The sequence below is a fragment of the Scylla paramamosain genome, chromosome 1 (assembly GCF_035594125.1).
Source record: "Scylla paramamosain isolate STU-SP2022 chromosome 1, ASM3559412v1, whole genome shotgun sequence".
NCBI lineage: Eukaryota > Metazoa > Arthropoda > Malacostraca > Decapoda > Portunidae > Scylla > Scylla paramamosain.
The window spans coordinates 4,355,270-4,372,500 of NC_087151.1; the positions used below are offsets into that span (position 1 = coordinate 4,355,270).

Sequence of the window (17,231 nt, forward strand, 5' to 3'; positions counted from 1 at the left end):
CAGCACTTCAGTAACCATAAGCTGTGAGTTTATCCATTAAAACCTCAAGTCTTGTTCCTTTGATAACTACACACACTTGATTACAAAACAGTGAGCTGTGCACACTCAGATATAAAGGTCTGGGTGTACTGTGAGCTCTTGTTACAGTGTGGTTGTGTACAGGAAAGGACAGTGAAGTAAACTGAAGCTATTCAATATTCTTGAGGTGAAAGAAATTACTGAAAATTGTTCCATTAAATGACAAAGCAGTTGATTCCATCAAACTATCATTCTGAGCATGATAAATTCATTCATACAAGATCAGACAAAATTTTGTTGTTGGTATGAAATATGTTAACTTTGTTCAAGGAGACATACAGTATGTTAAGAAACTTTGAAAATTGAAGGAAAAATTAAATATGCAGCATATCTTTTACATAGGTACTATGTTTCATGCACATACCATTGTTATTCAGACAACTCCTTGAACCTTGTCATTCTTAAGAAGGTGTATTATTATGGCCTTTACTGTCAGAACAGCGGTCAATAAAACATGTCAGCTGCCAATTGTAACACAAGATGTGTTATATGCCAGTAACAGGTCCAGCATCTTGATGATCCATCACCCAAGACTGCTGGAGGTTATTCTGTTGTTCTTCATCAATGACTCCTATCCACTCTTTAAGAGAGGGACATCCCTGACGGAAAATTCATGCACATGTCTACTTACAGCCCTCACCAGCTTCTAGGCGTGTCTGCAACTCCCGAATCTGCTTATCCTTCCGCATGTTCTCACGTGACACTCCCTCGTAACGCTGTCTGGACTCACGCATGTCCCTGTGCACCAAGGGGTATTAGTAAACAGGTAAGTGAAAATAACATGATTGTGTCAACATGGCTGTGTCATAGTTATAGCCTTTGATCTGTTATATGAATTTGAAGAAAGATCATATTAGATAAACAGAAAACAATTCAAAATGTTTAAGCATTCAATCTGTGATAAACAAAAGAAGACACTATGGCACAATCATACACTTATTGAAAATGCTACTTACTTCTGTGCAGCAACCAGTTCAGCACGGACTTTGCTGAGCTCTTCAGATATGGCTTGTTTAGCCTGTATCTCTGAGTTAAGAGATGACTGAAGGTTCAATAATTCCATCTTGTCTAGTTTCTGAGAGCGTCTGTTACGCCAATTCCTCTCTGAGGGTGTGAGGACGGAGGAGCCACTGCCCACCACACCAGAGACCTTGAGGGACTCCAGTTCCTCAGTCATGCGCGTGGCAAGAGCCTGGAGGTAGCCGCGGGCATCCTTCTCATCACTCACCCTGTGCAACAACAGAATATCAGATGAGTGCACAAGCCACACATTCTTAAGTTTAATCAACCTAAAAAAGTTCCCAAAAAAAACAATGATGATTCTGCCACTGTTGATATCTGGAAATTTTATTATCAAGTGCATCAGTAAAGTTACCATCTTCCACCCAAACCTTTTTGTAATTTTACAATTCAGCATAGTTTATTTGAAATCACATGAATGTGTAATTACAAAATAGTAATTAAACTTGTGCACTGAAGCTCCTTGTAAGCTGTTACTGCTGCCATTGAAAAAGAAGAAACAGGGAGGGGGGGTGTCTTGTCAACTTTCAACAACTTCAAGTACTCACCACTGGATGATTTCTGTGATTTGAGCCTCCCACTGAGCAATGGACTCCTTCTTATTTCTCAGGTCATCATACTCTTCTTCCAGTGACCGTCGCTCACTCTGCATCCTATTCAAACTTTCTGTCAGCTGCAGCAAAAATGTCTTGAATTAGTACCAGCTAAATAAAGTTTTATATGAAATAATTCTAGCACAGAGACACTATTTGTATGCACATCAATGATTCTAAAACACTGTTTTGGGAGGTACATTCTGTTTACATGGATCATTAACCACCTTATTACAGATTATCAGTTGCCTACTCACCCTCTCCACATCACCGATCAGCTTCTTGTTTTCATCCAGCATCATGGTCTTCTCTCTTTCATGGCGACGCTTCACATCCATCACAGAGTCTTCTTGTTCCTCCATTCGCTTCTCCAGCTCACTCTTCAACTGCTCCACCTTCCTGGTCAGGATGCCCACCTATTGAAGCGAAAGAGAGAGAAGTATGGGTTTTAATCGATAATTTCTTTAATACACACCATACACTAAGATCCCACCTGTCATGGCTGGATGAGGCACATGTAACTGCAGCATTCAGTCAAAACTGTGTGTAGTTAGTTGTTGCCACAAAGTTATTTTATTCCATATGACTAGCTACATTCTGTATACATGGAATGGTATCTGAGAAGAAGAAAAACATAACATAATACTACTACATAACTGTTATGAACCATGAATTCCTATTCTCTCCCTCCATGTCACTAAAAAAATTCAATTGAAAAAAAACATTCATGCTATAAGCACAGGTCCAAGAACAGAAGGGACTTAGTACCTCATTTTGCAAGGAGTTCTTGGCAGACTCTGCTTCAGACAGCTGGTCTTTCATGACAGCCATTTCATGGGCATGCCGCAAGGCCTGCTGCTGTGCCCGCTCCTCCTGATCCACACACACCCGCTCAAGATCAGACTTCAACCTTGGGGGAGAAAATCACAAGTTACTAATGGTTAATGCAACAAGAAGGTAATATGTAAGACTCAGAAGAAATACTGAATCATACATCGGTCACACTACCACAAATAAAAATGTTAATACTCTTGCACTCATGAGCAGCACATTCTTTCACCAGATACACAAAATTTGCACATTTTTTTGTACCAAAATATTTGGCTTTATGTATTGTCTCCATTCATACTTTACATTCCCATTCACTGCTGCCTCCATCATGTAATATTGCTATTATTTAGATGGCAAATTTTTAATGTTGCCAAAATTTATATTTCAAAGCTTTAGTTTAGCACTGCCATGATAATACTGTTGTCTGCATATCTGGTAGTCCACAAGAATTAAGGTGTGGGTACAGGTAAGTAACATCCACTAACAAAGCATCTTTTCAAAGCAAAGTCTTTTCTCTCAGGGTTAGTCGCTAGTGAATCAGTAAAGCCACCATGCCAATTTGGGTGATTCAGTAGCTCTGTTAATTACTAACACCTCACTGGATTAAAGATACATAAAACTATCTGAACATTAGTTACAACAAATGTCCTCAACCATTGCACAAATAGCTTTGTATCATAACTGTACACATCAATCTCACATGAATATATTACATATAAATTAGAAAGGTTTCCACTCACCTTGAGACCTCCTGTGAAGCTTCAATTGAGTTAAGAGAGGGGCTCCTGCCATGTGGCCTCTGCTGCATCTTCTCCAGCTCTCCCTCTATGCTGCGAGTGTACTCCTCAGAGCGCTCCCTTAGCTTGCGCTCCTTGGTGGCCTCTGCTTCTGCCTCATCAGACCGACTCTGCAGGAGAGGTATGCTATGGTAGAAAATTGTCCTTCCTTCATGCTGATGTCACTGTTCACTCATACAAGTATACAAATCTTTCTATCTCTCTTAGTTCTTAGTTAACATAACTGCAAGAATAGAAGCATTTAAGTGTGAAGTGAGAGAAAGGATGATGTGTGCAGAAATTCTGTTAGATTTAATGGGAGTATGATGTTAGAGATGTCTACTTCACAATACCACGAATGGAACACCACAGCAACAAACCTCCAGCTCTCGGCGGAGCTTCTCTGCTCTCCGTAAATCTTGCCTCAAGGTGTCAATTTTCTGCATTGCTGTCTCAAGCTCTTCTTCCTTATCTCTTACTTGCCGAGACAACTTTTGCTTCTGATTTCTCAATTCAGTTAATCTATGGAAAATGAAAAATGAATTCAGTAAAAACATTGATATAAGCCTATAAATCACTGATCACAAAATGCTTTAGATACATTTGACTGTTCTCTTTTTACTTATTTATTTTCAAGAGAGGCAAAACGTGATTAAAATTTCTTGTATAACTACTGGATACAGTCATGCTCCCATTCAACATACCTCCATCACAGGATTCAAAACTGTCAACTGATAAATACAAATTCATGCTAAACATGTGAACAGCAGCACTGAACACCGTGCTACACTTTAATACAACAAATATCTTTAACAGTTTGTATCATCTAGGAATATGAATATATATTATGTGTGTTACAACAGACTCAGATAAATAAGAAGGGATTCATCAAGATAAATATGAAGAGATTCATTAAGAAAAATAAGAAGAGAATTTGTCAAATAAATTTCAAAACCATAGAAAAAAAAATACAACACACACAAACTACATACTTGTCAGACACTTCACTATATTCAGACATGGCTAGCTTTCTTTGGGACAGGGCATCTTGCAATTCTTTTGTCTGTAAATTTAGTCTCTCTTGTAAATCTGCCATTTCCTGTAAAGCAGAAAAGAGCAAGTCAACAGACACTCATGGAATCTTCATCAACTGTACAAGGAAACTCACAAGTATTGATAAGCACAGTTTTATTTTACAGCAATGACATAAGTTGCAGGACACACAACACTCACTCTTCCCATGTTCTCCTTCTCTTGAACTGAGGCTTTCAACTGCCTATCGATGTCCTTCAATTTAGTGTCAATTTCACTGTCACCTTCAGAGAGTCGCCTCTTCAGAGATGTCACCTCATGTGTGAGCTCTGCGTGTAAAATGGTATAATAATATTAGGTGTCACAAATATAGCTATAACCTTCCATACTAATCAGCAAGTAAAATATACATTATTTCCCTGAAAATTACCATTAAAAAATCATCATCTGTCTTGTAAGCCAATAATTAGAGAGAAGCTATGCATCTACTTTCATTTTTTACCATAATAATAATAATAATAATAATAATAATAATAATAATAATAATAATAATAATAATAATAATAATAATAACAACAACACCATTTTCAGTCCTCAACACAGTTAAACTAAAAGTATGTATTACTCCCATTATTAATACTATCAATAACAATAGTAATAATAATCTATTTATCTATCTACATTTGTTCTGGGGCAGCAATCCCATATGAAGCAGTCCAGACAAGGCACAATAATAATAATAATAATAATAATAATAATAATAATAATAATAATAATAATAATAATAATAACAACAACAACAACAACACCTAACTTCAGTTCTTAACATACTATTAAATAATAATTTGTTTTACAGAGAAAATAACCTTCTACACACACCTTGATTCTGCTTGCTAAGTATCTGTAACTGGTCTACCATCTTCTGTGACTCTTCGCTAGTGGGAGGGCTGGTGCTGCCATCTATCCTGTCAGCTTTCTGCAGCAATTCTCTGTTCTCCAACTCAAGCACTTTGATCCGCCTCTCATAGGATAATGAATCGATGGTGGCAGTCACTGTGATTGACGATGTGGCATGCAAGGTCAACAGGCAACCTTTGTCACTTATTTGGCTGAAAAGTAACAACAGTACATTAATTAAAGAAGTAAGCTTAGCATTACATTTTTCATAAGATAAGCAGCAAATCTGAGCACATGCACATTTGAATTTATATTTGAGCTTTCAATTTGCAATTTCTAATGTTTTGAAGACACTTGTTGATTTTTACAAACTATAATGAAGGCAAGAGAGAGAGAGAGAGAGAGAGAGAGAGAGAGAGAGAGAGAGAGAGAGAGAGAGAGAGAGAGAGAGAGAGAGAGAGAGAGAGAGAGAGAGAGAGAGAGAGAGAGAGAGAGAGAGAGAGAGAGAGAGAGAGAGAGAGAGAGAGAGAGAGAGAGAGAGAGTTAGAGAGAATTATAAATGTTCTTTAGCAATGGTAAATACTTTGCATTTGGTAATACCAAATATACTGATAATGATGGATCTATGAGAAGCTTTGTATCTCTCCTGTCTGTCTTATGCTTGTTCTGTCACTCACCTCCCCTGAGTAAATGAAAATCCCACAAAAGGCAAGTGGAGACCAGTGAAGGCAGCGTTACCAGGAGGTGGGCAGGCATCCTGACTTCTGGTCTCAGAGTCATCCACATCAAAGTTGCTGGTGTCAGTGGGGCTAGAGACCTCAGGAATGTATGGTGCTTTACTGTCCCTTAATGTCTCCCAGTCCACACCATTAAACCATGGGTGACTCTGGCAAGATGAACAAAGAAACAATCGATCAATCAATCAATCAGTCAGTCAATCAGTCAGTACCCAGATGCCACACATCCCTCCAGTGGCTGTGATGTTGCTCAACAAAACAACAGTCAACACATGAAGAGAATTTGCTACATGTATTTGCTAACTATAAAAGATATTCTTATCAGACCAAGAGGAATGTTTTAATACATACTATGAAGCACACAGATGATTAGTTTATCTCATAATCTTTTAATCAATGGTAACATCAAGCTATAAGTGAAAAAAAAGTAATGTGTATATACTAATCTATTCACAACATATTTATTTCTCATCTGTTTATTCCTAATTCCTAATATTCAGATTTAGAATATTACCACAACATAGAATTTATGATGTCAAGATATCAGTAAAACTTAGATGCACAGTACCTGGAAATCCTTAATGCCGTTCTTCCCTAATCTGTACTCTGAGGAACATATTAGTTGTCTCATGAGGTCCTTTGCTTCTTCTGAGACATCATAACCTAGATCATTTGGAAAGTCAAAACAATTCTGAAAGGAAAAAAGTATTCATGTTAGGAAGTTCTGGAAACTTATATTATATAATTTCATAGAAGCAACATTACTGCAATAACAACCTCAACATACACAATTAATTTAAGCTTCCCTTTTCATTAAATTAAATGTCTGTTGTATAATGATTATTACAATGTATATGAATGCATATTTCAAGTATCTTTTTGTCAAGCACACAACACACAAACAGCTAAAGCTACATTATAATGAAACATGTAAATCTTCGGTACCTTATGATTCATAATTTTCCCGTACGTCTCCACAAGTGATTCAGCGTAGAAGGGCGTTTCCCCGAAGAGCATCTCGTACATACACACACCCAGCGACCACCAGTCACACTCCCGTCCATACCGGCCCTGCCCGTCCTCCATAGCCTGGGGGTGAGGATGGAGAGTCAGTCATAAATACAAGGAGAAACTGCCACAGGAGTAAGGGCCTCCAGCAACCCGATGCATGGGACGGACAGAAGCAGTGGTAAGGTTTGTACTATTTCTGAATTTGCACCAGTTTGCAGTCCCTCACTTAACACAGTTAATAAAGCAGAAAAACTGCTTCAATCTCAGGAACAAAGTTAATTAGTTAACATTTCATAAAAACACACATGCAGGAACAAGCTTCTTACTCATAATGTAGTTACTTTAAGCTACACTGAGAAACAACAACAAATGGTCACCTATATGAATGGCCATTTCTTTTGTTGTTGGCCAGTTTTGTAAATCACCTTTGAAGAATTTCCTGCTTCCTATAAATTAAAATTGATAATGGTATCTAACAAATACCAGTCATCAGAATGTGCTATGGTCATGAAAAATCATTATTCTTACAGAATATAATATTAATTGTTCTTTATTTTATGGACATATTTTCTATGTGTTTCATAGTAATCTTCACATTGAATACTGCTACTCAAACATCATGCACAGAAACACCATTCTCATGATGAGATGCTGTTTGATTTCTCTTCCATCCTGATCATGAGCCTAGCTGGCTTTTTATTCTTTATTTTTGTTGAGGAAAGTGTATATTTATCAACAAACCCATTCCCTTCTACACTGTAACATGAATTAGTGGCTCACTACAGCTCTAAGCCTTTCTAGAGAAGCAGTTAGCAAGAAAACCATGAAAGCTAAGGAGGAAAATCTTCCTGCAAGGGAAGGGAAGGTGACAAGAGCTGAACAATGATGCAGCAGTCACATGGTGCTGGGAATTTGGAAGAACTGAAAATTTATTTGAGCCTCTTTCTTTTTTGATCATCAAAAACAGTAACAGTCCAAAAGGCTTCAGTCTAATGTAGTAGTTACATTAGAACTGGACAAAAACATTCTTTAAAATCTTTATAGGTTACAATTAGTGCCAATCCTTCTCTTTGTTTCCTCTAAGCCTCAGCTGCTGCCACACCGGAGGGCACCGCCAGGAGGGTCCAAACGTACAGTGCCTTCAATGCTGACTTGGAAGAGTATGTTTACACTGGCTGACTTGGAAAGACATCTAAAGATATCTTTATAATAAATATCAAAACTGACATCCCATATAGTGAGTTTTGTTTTTACTCCAGAAAGTCAGCACAATTCTATGTGGTTCTTATGAGACAGCAGCAGCAGCAGCAGCCTGCATCACAGCTGAACATCACAAAGCAGCTATGGGATTGGTCAAGCCACTCTGCCACTCAGAACTATCCCAACCTTTCCAGTCACCTCACCCCAACAGTCCACCAACCAACCACCAAGGACTGAAGAACTGCTGTCAACAAACCTGTGCCTCCCCCATTGCCTAAAAGAGTGAACATTGCAGTCAACATTAATAACTGTACCTGATATCTTTAGCACACTACTCGTGATTATACTACACAAAATCTTCCAATACAGAGAAACACATGAAGGTATCTGAATCTCAAGGAAAGTAGTACATGAAGAATACATATCAATACTGTATTTTGCATATTCTCATGGAATAAAAATATCAAATGAAAATAACACAGATACATATAAATAAATAAATAAATAAATTGATAAAAAGATAGATAAATAAATAAATAAATAAATAAATAAATAAATAAATAAATAAATAAATATATATATATATATATATATATATATATATATATATATATATATATATATATATATATATATATATATATATATATATATATATATATATATATATATATATATATATATATATATATATAAAGTTTCATGAAAAATAAATTAAAACTTGAAGATGCTAAAAAGCTTCAGTGATTCATGCCCAAGATGAAAAGAGCGACCTGATTCAGTGCAAGGAAAATTCACAACTCTTCAAGAACATCAATGAAATGGACACCACATTCAATGAGCAGCATCACAGCAGCCACACACCACGGCTCAGTGTGTGCCGCAGGGATGGGGCAGCGTGGAGCCGGCCACCACTCCCTCCCTCACGCACACAGAGCCGGGGGTAAAGAGCTGCCCTTCAACTTTAACCTTGACATCAGTGAAGGAATGAACATCACATCTACTTTAATGTGTTACTTAATTATGCGTATGTATATAAATGTAAAATAAATTCATGAACAGTTATGGATTTTAATTTACAAATAGAGTAGTGCAATAATAGTCATAATAGTATTAATAAAGTAATAATGATCATGATAATATTCTATAACAAATGGCAAATAAAATACATATACTGATGAAGATATCAGCAATAAAATTAATTTTGTTTTGTAGAAAATGAATCTCAGAGAAGACCTACGTAACTCCTATCCTTATCATTTGTGTCACCTTTAAGTTCATGCAGGGATAGAAATGTGCTATGCTCCATTTTTCTAGGGACAACAACTTGATTTTGTGCACATCCGTAAAGTAATGAGAATAGGAAGGTGTGCTGAGTCGACCACATGTAGAGAGAGAGAATAAGCAAGGGTGGGTGAAGCATACACATCTTGCACTAAAATGTATGTCAATCAAATATGACCAATGCCAAGAAGACATGGAATGAAGTCTTGAGGAGAGACCTAGAATGTGCAGGAGTTGGCAGACAAGCAGTGCTGTGCATTACAATGAGGCTCACCCGGTGCCATCACAAGACAGAGGATGACTCATGTAAGCTAAACTGAATGATAATGAATCTGGACTTACAAGCTTAGTTTTCTGTTTTGGCTATGTTCTTTGAGTTTTGCTCTTTTCTTCTTGGATACTGTCCCTAATGTGTGAAAAAAGACTGAAAAAAGAAATAAAGAAAAGAAAGCTAAAAAAAAAAATCACAACTACCATCGCCACCACCAACAGCAAAGCAATCACCACAACACAGGCAACCACTACTCACTCTCAGGATCTCTGGGGAAATGTAGTCCGGGGTGCCGACAGCCACATTGCTCTGCACCGTGCCATCATCTTGGAGTTTCAGGCAGGAGCCAAAGTCAGCGAGGCGAATGTGTCCGTTGGCATCGAGTAGCACATTGTCCGGCTTGATGTCTCGGTGGACGTACTTCAGCAGGTGTATGGAGTCTGTGGAGGAGTGGAGCAGTGTGACTTGTGAGGATAATGTAGAGAAGCCCTGTGCAACCTGCGATCGTCAAGAGTGTGGCCTGACCCTTCCAAACTAGTTGTCATACAGAGGAGCCACTGGTGCCAACTACCAATCTGAAAATATAGAACTAAACCATAATTACTTAAATTCCTAATATGTCAGTTTAGACACATTAGGGATTTAGGTAATTAGGGTTTAGTTCTATATTTTTGGATTGGCAGTTGGCACCAATGGCTGCACTGTACGATATCTCGTTTTGAAGTGTCAGTAAACATCCCGATGTGTGGCCCTCCATTACATGAAATTCTTGAGAAGTGGCCCTTCAAATAAAAAGGTTGGACGCCCCTGATGTAGAGGACTGACATCACTGGTACACTCATGGTCATAGTGTCATATCCCCATCTGGAGCATCATAGCAACACTGAGAAATTTTTTTTTTAAGTTAGATTTTTTTTTTTTGGCTATAACAGACACCCTGTCTGGGAAATGAGCTGCTGTCACACAGGCATAAAGTACAGGGCCCTAAGCATCAAGACCAAATCATCATCAGGTAATGTTTGGGGCCTAACATCTCCTCCTGCACTCACTTCCACTATGTTTTGTGTTTTTTCTTAATCCAAAGTCCTCTGATCTGCTGGCAATGACCTTCCATGACCTGAGGGTTGATATATTCCCAGCAGATCTGACAAAAACTTTACAATGAGAGATAACACATGACACATGACAGAACTGAGAGTGGTGTGTTATTCAACTAATGACCATAACTGTACCTTTCATATGGTTGAAAATAACTGACCCTAGAAAAAGGGAATAATTTACAAAACAGGATATATATTATAATAGACCTGCATAGGGCAGCTGAACAGACTGGCTAATGACACTTAGGATAAATGAAGTCAAGAGTATAATTAGACATGATAAAGTGGTAAAGAATGATGAGATAAGATGTACCTCAAACATCTACACTATTACACATTCTTTTTCTATGATAAGTGAAGATATATATTCTAGTAAGGCATGTACTCTCCCTCTCTCTCTCTCTCTCTCACACACACACACACACACACACAGACTCACCAATGGCAAGAATCATCTCTGCAATGTAGAAGCGTGCCATGTCCTCAGGTAGTCGGTCTTCAAACTTGCTGAGTAGTGTAAGCAAGTCCCCTCCACAATAGTAATCCATGACCAGGTACTGTGGGCAGAGACAAGGGAATTAAAACACACACACACACACACACACAAATATACAGTATTAAAGTGAACAAAGGTACATAATGGCATCAGTAAGTCATGACATTGCAGGTAAGGATAATTTCTCAGTATGTATTCAAAGTGAATGATTAAATGGTGGCTCCTACAGTGACTAACTCAATACCATAAGACACACCACACCTCCACCATTACTACCATTACCCAATCCCAGGAACAGCAATATGTAATGATAATAATGCTAATGAATATCTAAATTTGCCATAAAAAGATTACCAGGACTTATCTAAATTAAAGATCTCCTTCTCATCAGCAGAGCAGATAATTGAATTCACACCAAACGGCTGCCATTACGGTGCCCTGCTCTTCACAACACTAATATCTTTCCACTAATGCTTACACTCCTTATCTGATCCTCAATGAGTGGGTTTCTATAGCACATCTCACACCTATGCAAATAAATCACTGGTGTCTTATTTCTTACATCACAAATACTCATACTCTACCAGCTGTCTTTCTCTCTCTCCACTAATATTCCCTCTAATGTGTCTTACCCTTAACCCTCTGGCTGCTATGATTTCTCTTCCAACTTAAATGAAATGTGGTGCACGTTTACAGCATCATTTTGAAAGACACCACTGCCAATAATAATGAGTGATTAATGGAGTAGTTGTAACCTTTTTTGTATCTCCACTAACAATTATTCTCCCTATGTGTGTTTTGTTCAGGGACTCCCATGTGTAGGCCTGGAGGCTTCTTGCTGCTGCCCCTATTTTCTTATGTTATGTTCTTATCAAATACTAAATAAATGCTGTTCCACCACACGTCACAATGGGAACAAGTCATTACCAAGTTGTTGTCATCCTGGAAGGCATAGTGGAGATTGGTGATCCAGCGGCGGTCACCAAACACCAGCACATCCCTCTCCTCGTGGAAACAGGCCGTCTCTGCCCTGGGGAGGAGGAACCAACCAATCAACAGCGAGTCGTTATGTGGGCAGGTGTACATGTTGGTATTGAAAGGTGATGCTATGACAGATCAATAATTTTGTACCATGAAACATAAATAATGATGCTAAGACAAATATTTGCTGTTGATCTTGTGGACTGATATGGGCAGTCACTCAGTGTTTCAAGGGAGCCTACAAAAGACTGATAACAAAGGTATAAATAAAAACCTATGAGATATCAACAGTTTCCTTAGATGGGATCAATAACATAAAGCTAGGATCAATATTTCCTAAGGGTGCTTTTGAGTTTCTTATGGATTTACAATTGAATATTCAAGAAGAAGAAGAAGGAGAAGGAAAAAAAAAAGCAATATGAACTACAGGCATTGCATTTCCATCTAACCTGACCTTGCTTAATGTACAATAACTTTTCTAACACACAATCGTCATCTTCTCTAATCTGTTCTCTATTCCAGATGCTTTCTCTGTCTGTCATCAAAAATAATTCTGACAAAAGAGTGTTGCGGTGTCATGAACTACAGGAAAAAAATTGATCACTATAAACTTGCAATATAAATTTATGAGGTTTTTTTGATCCAGATAAATTCAAATAGCAGTTTTTTGCGAGAAGGAAGGAAGGAAGGAAGGAAGGAAGGAAGGAAGGAAGGAAGGAAGGAAGGAAGGAAGGAAGGAAGGAAGGGAGGAGGAGGAGGAGGAGGAGGAGGAGGAGGAGGAGGAGGAGGAGGACAAAAAAAAAAAAAAAAATAAAATAAATAAATAAATAAATAAATAAATAAATAAATAAATAAATAAATAAATAAAATAAAATAACAAGAAAAAAAAAAGGGTAAGAAAACCAGTCTTCTACATGACCCTAAATTGAGAAACCCCAGTAATCTCATTAATGTTCCTTCTATTTTTAACCTCCATGAGAACTTCAGTGCCAACAAAGCTCCCCCCGCATCGATCAGTGTCACGGGCAGGTCATTCCCATAGGCGGGGGTACGTCTTATCACTAACGGGCACCTTCCTGTATCATTAGTGAGTGGACTAGGGGGAGAGAGAGAGAGAGAGAGAGAGAGAGAGAGAGAGAGAGAGAGAGAGAGAGAGAGAGAGAGAGAGAGAGGATGGACTGGTACGTGGCGCCAACCTCATCTACTTAGGAGGAGGAGGAGGAGGAGGAGGAGGAGGAGGAGGAGGAGGAGGAGGAGGAGGAGGAGGAGGAGGAGAAAAGGCAAGATTAGATGAAAAGATAGAGAAACAAAAGATCTGCGTGAGAAAGGATTGATGAAGGAGGCGGTGCTTGATAGGTGAGAGAGAGAGAGAGAGAGAGAGAGAGAGAGAGAGAGAGAGAGAGAGAGAGAGTTGCCATGAGCTAGAATCGAACTCGGGACCTCCAAGCCGCGAGCCACGCACTGCGCCACAGAGCCACATAAGAAACTGCAACCATACTGAGGAAAGAAGGAAAGAAAAGAAAAGTAGTAGTAGTAGTAGTAGTAGTAGTAGTAGTAGTAGTAGTAGTAGTAGTAGTAGTAGTAGTAGTAGTAGTAGTAGTTTTCCTATATAAAAAGGTTAAAGAATAAGAATAAGGAAAGAAAAAGAAGGAAAACAAGAAAATTAATCATCAACAACAACAACAACAACAACAACAACAACAACCATCACCACCACCACCACCACCAGGACAAGAACAGCAGAAGGCAGCAGCAGCAGCAGCAGCAGCAGGAGACAAGGCAAGGCGAGGCTAGTCGAGTGAGTCTCCAGCGGGCCGGCCAGCAGACACACACACCCACCACCACCACCACCACCACCACCAGCAGTCTTTCATATTAAATTACCGAGGATCGCTGGCAACCCTGAGGGAGTTACCGTTCCTGGGAATTCTGAGGGTCCAGGGCTATTAGGGGTTTTCCTCAAGCCAAGTGGTTATGGTCCCTAATTTGTTGACTGGTTCGCGCCTGGGAAACTCCTGCAAACTCTATCTATCAGTGTGCTATGTTAACTTGCCTCTTTCCTGCGTGTTAACCTCTTATTGCTACGTATTAATGAGTTGTCTTCGGCTGATATAAAAAAAAAAGCTTAAATCTGGGAAACTCCAGCAATCTGTTTTGTTTATCCGGTCCGTAAGTCCATTAAATTTTGTTGTTGTCTATTTACTGATTGTTATTTTTTTGTTATTTATTTATTTATTTTTATTATTTTATTTATTTTTACTAGTATGGTCGAGTTTGGTTAATATTCAGAGCACTGCTAAATAAGTCATACGAAGTGTCTGTCTATCTGGTGCATGTTAACTTGTCTATTTACTACTTATTAACTTTTTTTTACTGCTATTAGTCGTCTTTGATTACTATTCAGAGATCTGTTAAATAATCCTTGCCTGGGAAATTTTAGCAAACTGTGCATCTATCTGGTGCATGTTAAGTTTTTTTATTGCTATTAATTGTCTTTAGTTAATATTCAGAGCAGTGTTGAATAATCCTTGCACAAACACACAAGAAGAGATAGTGGTTGGTTAATTCTCTCCTTTCTGAGCTACCGAGGTATTTCAAGGACCGTAGAGCAAATACAAGCGTGTAAAATATTCTACAGATCATTATGTGGAGTGTGTGAAGCAGTGCGCAGTCAGGAACAGTGCTTGCTATGTTGTTGTTGAAATAAACTGAAGAAACTGAAGAAGCGAGGTACAGTATTGCAGTGATTCAATTAAGTAACAAGCTGCGAGCAAGAACAAAGTAAATGTATACAAGTAATCCTGCCGCAATGAAATCAATGTAATATACGAGTGGTAAGATTACATAATTCCAACCCACACCGCATGCTACGTTCTCTCACGCGTCAAGTTTATGACTGCACTGGCTAACTGGGATTACAGCTGCACCAAGTCAAATCCTGAGGAATAATGCAATTTAGTCCCGACCACTTCGTTCAAGCAAGTGTTCACAGCCGGCGATATTCCATTACGTATAAACATAAATCGCGTAACCCTATCATCATGAAAGATACGCAGCTCTGCATTACGTTCCCCGGAGCACACCAGAGCACATGCCAAATACGATGTGCTACAATTCAATTCCCTCGAAGAGACTCGCTGTGGCCACGGCAGCCTCGCCTCACGTGTCTTCTGTGGTCGTATTCGGAAACGCTTTGCTCTCTCACCACGACTATTTTCAAAGGCCACAGCGATGATGAGCCGGGTTCTCAAGAGTGTTTCGCCTGTTAAGAGCATACATCTCGTTATTCTTTCACTAGAAACCATAGAAAAACGCCATTAAAAACCCATGTCGCTCCAACTAGAGTCTTTTGAATGTAGTGGAGTTGTGGCGCAGAGGTGTTTCAGAATTCGGTCCGTGGCCAAGGTGAGGTGAGGCGCCGCCCGGCAGGAGGCTGGCAGGAGGCTGGAGTGTGTCTCCCCTGAGCAGCACACTCCAGGGCCGCGTCTGGCTTCCCCTCCACAGGTGTTAACAACATTCCACGGTGTGTGAACCTGAAACCCGACCACTGCGTCCCCTCCCTTCCCCCAGGCACCCCAGTATTACTCTCCTGCCCAGTGCTTCCCTCCCTCTCTGCCCTCTGTCCTGGCACGCACCCTGCCTCTCCCACGCCGGGCTATCCACATCACTCCCACCCTTCCCCATCTCCTGTGTTTCTTTTAAATGCGCGAAGAAGGTCGGCCAAGAGGACAATAAATGAGAGAGAAAAAAAAATGCAAAGTTGCCGATCACAAACGAAGTTAAAGAGGGAGATTCTCAAACGGTGGTCAATCCTGAAGCTCCTCTCTTCGTTAACAAGTTCAAGTCATGGAATGGCGAGAGAGATAGAGAGGGAGAGGAAGCAGTTTCAGAATTTTTGTCAGTGAAAGAAGGTGAAAGAATAAAGACAATGATTCACCCTTGCATTAGTGAGAGGGACAGCACAGCACAGCACAGCACAGCACAACACCTCACACAATATACAGAACGTTCCGCCTATCAGTAATACCTTTTCAGCATCTCCCACTTGTTGAGTATCTTCATGGCGTAAACGCGGTCGGTGCCTTTCAGCTTCACCACGCACACCTCCCCGAAGGCGCCGCGTCCTATCACCTTGATCACCTCAAAGTCATCTCGCGTCAGTCTCAGCGCCTTCACCCGCTGCACCACTGGCTTCACTGTGGGAGGAGAGAAACAAAGGGGGTTAGGAATGTTACCGCTGCCTGTTGAAGTTATGATTGTAAGTATGAAGATAAACAACGAGGGTCTGGAGGGTGTTACGGCTGCTTGTTGAAGTTATTGTAAGAGTGAGAGGAAGGAGAGACACACTGGGGATTGTAATAAGCTGAAGTTGTAATCATAAGGATGAAGAGAAGGGGAGAAACAATGGATGTTACAATTATCACTATGAAGTTGAAATCGTAATGGAAAGAGAAGAAGAAGAAAAAAAAAAGGTTAAGAAACAAAGGGTATTAGAATTACCACTGTGAGTTGAAGTTATAATCGTAGAAGTGAAAATTACATGGCAATAATAATAATAATAATAATAATGCATAGTGGAATGACACACACACACACACACACACACACACACACACACACACACACACACATACACACACACACACAAAGTCTTTCATCGCGAAGGAGGGATAAATTTCGACCGACAAAGAGAAAATTAGAGGCACATGACTGGTGGAAAGTCATACAAAGGCGAGTCAAGATATTATTTTGAATACATGACAATTAAAAAAAGGACAATTAACAAAACTACGTAAAAATACCGATAAAAAATGGCAATAAATCAGTCACAACGAACACGAGGCCAGTGGCGGAGGTTAGATGAAGAGGAGGTTGATGGTGAATAGGAAGAAGAACAAGAACAAGAAGAACAAGAACAAGAACA

General features: G+C 39.3%; 1 protein-coding gene across 13 annotated transcripts in view; it reads right to left on the reverse strand.

Moving 5' to 3' along the window:
- The window catches only part of LOC135091489 (serine/threonine-protein kinase Genghis Khan-like), a 126,565-nt gene that overhangs the window by 20,303 nt on the left and 89,031 nt on the right, over positions 1-17,231 (reverse strand). For 7 of the 13 annotated variants that reach the window (XR_010262714.1, XM_063989815.1, XM_063989653.1 and 4 more), the window contains exons 3-20: positions 16,335-16,503; positions 12,254-12,356; positions 11,270-11,387; positions 9,989-10,170; positions 8,432-8,449; positions 6,910-7,053; positions 6,533-6,655; positions 5,905-6,113; positions 5,210-5,439; positions 4,532-4,659; positions 4,291-4,397; positions 3,679-3,820; positions 3,263-3,429; positions 2,460-2,601; positions 1,949-2,107; positions 1,647-1,771; positions 1,035-1,307; positions 710-816 (exon numbers count right to left, since the gene is read on the reverse strand). Coding sequence is in view for 12 of the 13 variants with exons in the window: in XM_063989815.1 (XP_063845885.1) it covers positions 710-816; positions 1,035-1,307; positions 1,647-1,771; positions 1,949-2,107; positions 2,460-2,601; positions 3,263-3,429; positions 3,679-3,820; positions 4,291-4,397; positions 4,532-4,659; positions 5,210-5,439; positions 5,905-6,113; positions 6,533-6,655; positions 6,910-7,053; positions 8,432-8,449; positions 9,989-10,170; positions 11,270-11,387; positions 12,254-12,356; positions 16,335-16,503 (2,646 nt within the window). In the remaining variant the exon portion in view is untranslated. The remainder of the gene's footprint in view (positions 1-709; positions 817-1,034; positions 1,308-1,646; positions 1,772-1,948; positions 2,108-2,459; positions 2,602-3,262; positions 3,430-3,678; positions 3,821-4,290; positions 4,398-4,531; positions 4,660-5,209; positions 5,440-5,904; positions 6,114-6,532; positions 6,656-6,909; positions 7,054-8,431; positions 8,450-9,988; positions 10,171-11,269; positions 11,388-12,253; positions 12,357-16,334; positions 16,504-17,231) is intronic. The other 6 variants (XM_063989969.1, XM_063989901.1, XM_063989730.1 and 3 more) reach the window with 2 other exon arrangements.